We start from the raw sequence: 5300 nt of genomic DNA, 5'->3' as shown, positions 1-5300 counted from the left end.
TGTTTGTTCTTTTCTGGCAATTTTGATAATTTTGAGACATTACAAATACACCATACGTAATGTTTTAGAATATTTCCTAAAAATTGAGTCTATTCTGTGTAATTACAAAGGAAGAATTCTCATATTCAATATTTTATACCATAACTCTACCGCGGACTGGCGGACTGTGATGTTTTCCAACTTATAACTGTTTTGAGTATTTACCTCGCCGCTTTTCACAGAAAATAATTTTTTAAAATGAAAAAGCTACACACACACACACACACACACTGAATTAATAGCGATCGATCATTCGCCGCTCATGACTTGATGATTCCAATCGGGCTACAAGCTGGAATGACGTAGGGAACCATATAAGGGTAAATAGGATATGGCATGTGACCCGGACTGACCAATGGGGCAGGGATGATTCGAAAGCCCATCGAAGAACTGCTGACCGTCGTTTGAGGCAGCGTGGACGAGATGGATCGCACGCAAGGCACTGTGGGAATGACCAATACCTCTTTTTTCCCAGTCTGCTTTGACTGTTCCTCGGTTTGCTTGTTATCATCCTCTCCAGATAATGTCTTTGTTTCGGTCTGGAGCTTCTTGGTGGCGGTACCTTCTTGCAGATTGGAATCTTTTGTTTTGCCAAAGAGGGGCTTCACGAATTTGTAAGCAAGCCTTTGACCGCTAACCTAAAAAAAAGCAAGAGCCATACATTGTGAATGATTAATCTTCAGAACAAAGGAGTCTTAGAAAATAGCTTGGAGTTCTTGTCCTCGGAAAGGATGCGACCAGCGTTTCATTTCGTCGCAATCATTAGCAAGATTAAGCATCGCGTTTACGTGAAACGGCAAACGTGAAACAGCAAACGCGAAACGGCAAACGCGAAACGGTAAACGCGAAAGGGTGGGCTGCTGCTTGTCATAAAAGCATGAAAATTCTCTTCTTCTAACTCGTCTCTCTCTTTTGAAAAAGTTAATTGATACCTGCTGCTAACACACAAGAAATGACCTCATATCAAACGAGTTTCTTCCATTTTTGGCAAAACGCAAATTTCAGTCCAACGTTTGCCGTAAAAGTGGTGCTTGATCTCTCTATTATCGTCACTTCGATCTAAGCGCCTCAGTGGCGCCATGTCGAACGACCACAGGTTATTACTTATAGCAGTTGAGTGCCATGGAAACAGCAACTTTCAAATTTCTTGTATCGTCACTGTTTACCTTTTTAATGATTCCTTTCTGATAATAATATCTCAATGCTCGACTCAGTTTGTCGTAATTCATTCCAGGCCTGTGTTTCAAGTTTCCCCATCTTCTCGCTACCTCTTCTTGGTTCTTCAACTTAAACTCGCCTTTTTCCTTATTGATCCAGCAGATTACGTTATCGCTCTTCTCATCCAATAGGAGATCGAGAAGAAATTCCCACAAATGGACTGCGGTTTTTTGCGGTCTTCGAAGTTGTGCTGTTGAGAAAGAAAGGAGGAAAAAAGGAGAACTTATAGAGGGTCATGATATACACTCAAGATGAGGCTTAAGGACACTTTCTATTCAGTCAAATTTGCTTCCTTCGCGGGATGACTTAGAAAATCTTATGCAGAATGATTAACAAAGATATATTAGTTGATATGCAGATAAGAGTGCGTAAGAATCGACATGCCGTCCCTTTTAAGTCAGACCACCTTTTTGATTTCAAGTTATTTCTCTATGCTTATTCTGCCTTTAATTCATTCCACATAATTATGCGATTTCGCAAGTTTCCGTTGAGTCATACCATCCGGCACTACCAACACCGAATGATTTATCTTAGTTTAACAGCACCGATTTCTATGCATCACCAAAAACCTTCCTGTAAAGATGATTCTGATGACTTTTAAAAAAACTAGATGCCGGTAAAAACTACTTTTCCTTCAGTGTCGTAACGTTCGTCAGTTTTCTTATTTTCAGAATTCCGATTAACACGCCGCAACAAGAAACCCTCGAATATATACGTACATGTAACAAAATTGGACTTTGTGCGATGTCGCTTCGTTCTGCCGCAGAGGAAAGGATTATGTTCGTAACACGAAGCGAGACAAGACACATGCAATGTTTTAAGAACAGGAAGATTTCTAATGAGTTTCTTGTAAACGGTCTCATGCCATTCATTGTCACTTGTCGAAGATAAGAAAATAGTATTTTTAACGGTGAGTCATTATAATTTGCTCACCGTTACTCAGTTGTGAGATGCATAATTGCGGTAATACTAAAATATGTCTAACACAAAAACGAAATTTCAACAGTTGCGGAAAAACAAATACATTATCAAGCTGCCGAACCAGGACGTTCTCATTAAGTGAAACGAGGTCAAAATAAGACCAGTATTGCATCCGGGTTGAAAGCACATGTCAGAACAGGTGGAAGCTGCAATGAATAGACCTTCGCTTCGTCACGTTTCTGGTTCATCTTAATGATATTCTCAAGTCTTGATTGTTGGCAGCTTTTTATAGCAAATACAAAATACGTGCAAGCTGAACATTCAGAAATGTAGCACAAAACTGCTTAATGAGAAAAATGACAATTTCCAAGTGGCAAGTGCTGGTTTCTTAAACAACATAGGGTAAAGAAAATTTATTTAACTGAACAAGACCCAGGATTATAAAATTCGACGAATTTGAGTGACACCCAATCAAAAACGGCAGTGAAGTTTTAAGTATTCTAAAATTCACTTCAAGACTTACCATGATCCATTATCCGACTGTGTTTTGTTTCTCTCCACAGTATTATAATTTATATTGTTTTCCTAAAAAAATGACAAGTTTAGAAACAAAGAATTATGAGATATTAAGGAAGTTCAAATTTCAGCGTAAGTTTAACGTGATCTTTGTTTTTTCGTGAGTTATTCAAGCTTCTTCCAGTGGGAACGACTTAAGTTTAGGAAACACTAAAAAGCCCTTAGAAATACATATAGCTTACACAGAAGTTATCTCCATGGTACAAATGGTTCAAAAAGTATCGAGTTTTGGGTTAATAATGACAACTTCCATAAACGTGAACACAATTTGATCCAGTGTGAACTATCTCTGTCGCGTGTGCTCGTGTGTACACACTTTCGCAATGTATTGCGCAAGGATCCCCGTCCATACAAATTTGCTGTTATGGAATTGCAAGAAGAATTGAGAGTCGTATACATGAGCGAAACGAAAGCGGAGCAAGTACCTTTAATCATGGGAATTTTCTACGGTGCAATAAGTATCTTACAATGGGTCGGTGTTTGCAAACTTACATCAATCACTACGTGAAGAAATTTTTTTCTGTCCCTAAAGACGGTTACATAAACAAGACTATTTTTAAAACTTTTTGTTATGAAAAGTATTTCCCGCCTAGTTTGTTATTTACTTCTTTTCAATGAATAATCGGGACTTCTCGCCACATTCGAGATAAGGCTGCAGTAAATCTCTAGTCCGATTTCAAGATTTAATTTTATTCTCTTTAGAATTTATGCGTATGGGGGTGCACTGGAGACTCACAATAGCTTTAGTTCCTTTTACAACGTTAAGACTTCCGGTCTTTCAAATTTTGATGATGCCTTTCCAAAGTGCGTGATGTAAACTAAATTTTCTGATCAAAGCTTGAAATTTAATAATCTTCTGAAAGAATCAGCGGGAAAAGTGATTTCAAGGTACACTGGCATGACGTTTTGTGAACTCTACGAGCCAGCTAACTTTCTCCATTTTCCGGTTCAAACCTTCAGGCGATCATCCCTATTTGCGCTCATTACGTGTTAGATTTTACTTTCCGGAGGTGAAACTGCAGTTTATGTATGTAGATTGCAAACTTGAACATAACTTTCTGCAGGTTAAAATACACCGCATCGCCATACTGAACATTCGTGCCGGATACATTAAATGTCACCGTATTGAAAATTTTTTTAGAAAATGCTTAGATGGCGATCATTCTAAATGAAATTTTAGGTCAGTTATTGTTCTTCCTAGCTTCTCGTTGTTTTCGTGATCTTTAAAACTGAGCAATAGTGAAATTCTTAGCGAATCATTCCTGGATCGAGACTTGGCCCTTTGCGAATATAATGATGTATTGGCCATTTTGTTCCCGAAATTTCGGAGCAAAGTTTCAACCGAATTGGTCAGTAAATATCACGTTTTGGGCATTTAAGTAGTGACCGTTAAACTGAACTCAGAGCGGCACAACATAACTCCGAAATTTGCTTGCCTTAAATAATCGATGTCAAGACCGCTTCATACAATCGCGTGCCGAATTTAAACATGTTACATTATAAAGCAAGACGAAATGACAGGAAAAAAACTTAATTTTTGCAATTCCTTTTTTGCAAACTTACCGTTCTCTCGCAGTTTCACAAGACCGTCTAAGTATCGAAACACAAATGACGCCGTTTAAGAGAGCAGACTTCGTTTTATTGATTCAAACTAAAACTTCCTGTTATAATGTCATTGGGCCAATATTTCAGTGTGGGCGGAAGTCTTATTGTGTTGACAGGAAGTTGTCATGTCACGCATTCAAATTACTTCCTCTTTCATCAATTGAGATGCAAAATATAAATATATTACAGGCCCGACCAATTCAAATCGGTGAGTCATGTATGATTAAATGAAAATTGTAAGAATTTAAGCAGTGAGATTTTTTCAGCCCGTAGTTTCGACTCAAATCGTCTCTTTGCACAATCGCTTCGAACTAACTTCGACATCTCTTACTGAACTGACAAAGAATTAATTGATTGTTCCGGCTTCCAAAGTTAAATACAATTTTAATATTTTCAAGGCAGTTACCGTAAATATCATAGGACAGGAAAGGGAAGCGACTAAAACAACAATTGTTCTCGATCTCAGTGCCAAGAGGGAATTTAGTTTGGTAACTACTCACGGTCACGACTTATTTATAATTATGAAGAGACAAGAGCGGACAATTGTACATGTAAAGCGATACATTGAATTTAGGACGGAGATGGCGAAAGATGGATACCTGGGAAAGTACTAACTATTTAACTCAAAGGTTTTATATTGTATGGCACATTAAATTGAACGCTACGGTAGAAAAATGATAGAAATAACCAAGGTCACGACTTTTGTAGTTAACTTGGTAAATATAAATAAAACAAACTTCAACGTTTTTTTGTTGCAAAGTCGTGTAAAGCAAATACTTGATTGACTGGTTTGCTTGCCAATAATGCATATACACGATCCCCGGCGATAAAGAATAAACTTTGAGGTGTCAGTTTAGAATTTTTTTGGTAAGCGACTCAGTTGAACTGCACGTGTGCAGTGGCTTCACAACTCCGATGAACGTAATTATCTCGTTCCTGGG

At 38.0% G+C, this 5300-nt stretch overlaps 1 protein-coding gene across 3 annotated transcripts in view; it reads right to left on the bottom strand.

Moving 5' to 3' along the window:
* LOC138011625 (protein C-ets-2-like) overlaps positions 1 to 4431 on the bottom strand; it is a 5051-nt gene extending 620 nt beyond the window's left edge. Inside the window, exons 1-4 of one of the 3 annotated variants that reach the window (XM_068858727.1) lie at positions 4318 to 4431; positions 2702 to 2763; positions 1206 to 1447; positions 1 to 677 (exon numbers count right to left, since the gene is read on the bottom strand). The exon at positions 1 to 677 is cut by the window's left edge and continues 620 nt beyond it. In XM_068858727.1, coding sequence (XP_068714828.1) covers positions 300 to 677; positions 1206 to 1447; positions 2702 to 2711 — 630 coding nt within the window. In that variant the 5' untranslated portion in view covers positions 2712 to 2763; positions 4318 to 4431 and the 3' untranslated portion in view covers positions 1 to 299. Of the gene's footprint in view, positions 678 to 1205; positions 1448 to 2701; positions 2764 to 2936; positions 3071 to 4317 lie in introns of those variants that run through there. The other 2 variants (XM_068858730.1, XM_068858729.1) reach the window with 2 other exon arrangements.
* Between the last annotated feature and the right edge of the window lie 869 nt (positions 4432 to 5300).

The sequence above is a fragment of the Montipora foliosa genome, chromosome 7 (genome assembly GCF_036669935.1).
Source record: "Montipora foliosa isolate CH-2021 chromosome 7, ASM3666993v2, whole genome shotgun sequence".
Lineage (NCBI taxonomy): Eukaryota > Metazoa > Cnidaria > Anthozoa > Scleractinia > Acroporidae > Montipora > Montipora foliosa.
Note: the sequence above shows the minus strand (reverse complement) of the source record. Positions and strands in the feature narration are given on the sequence as shown.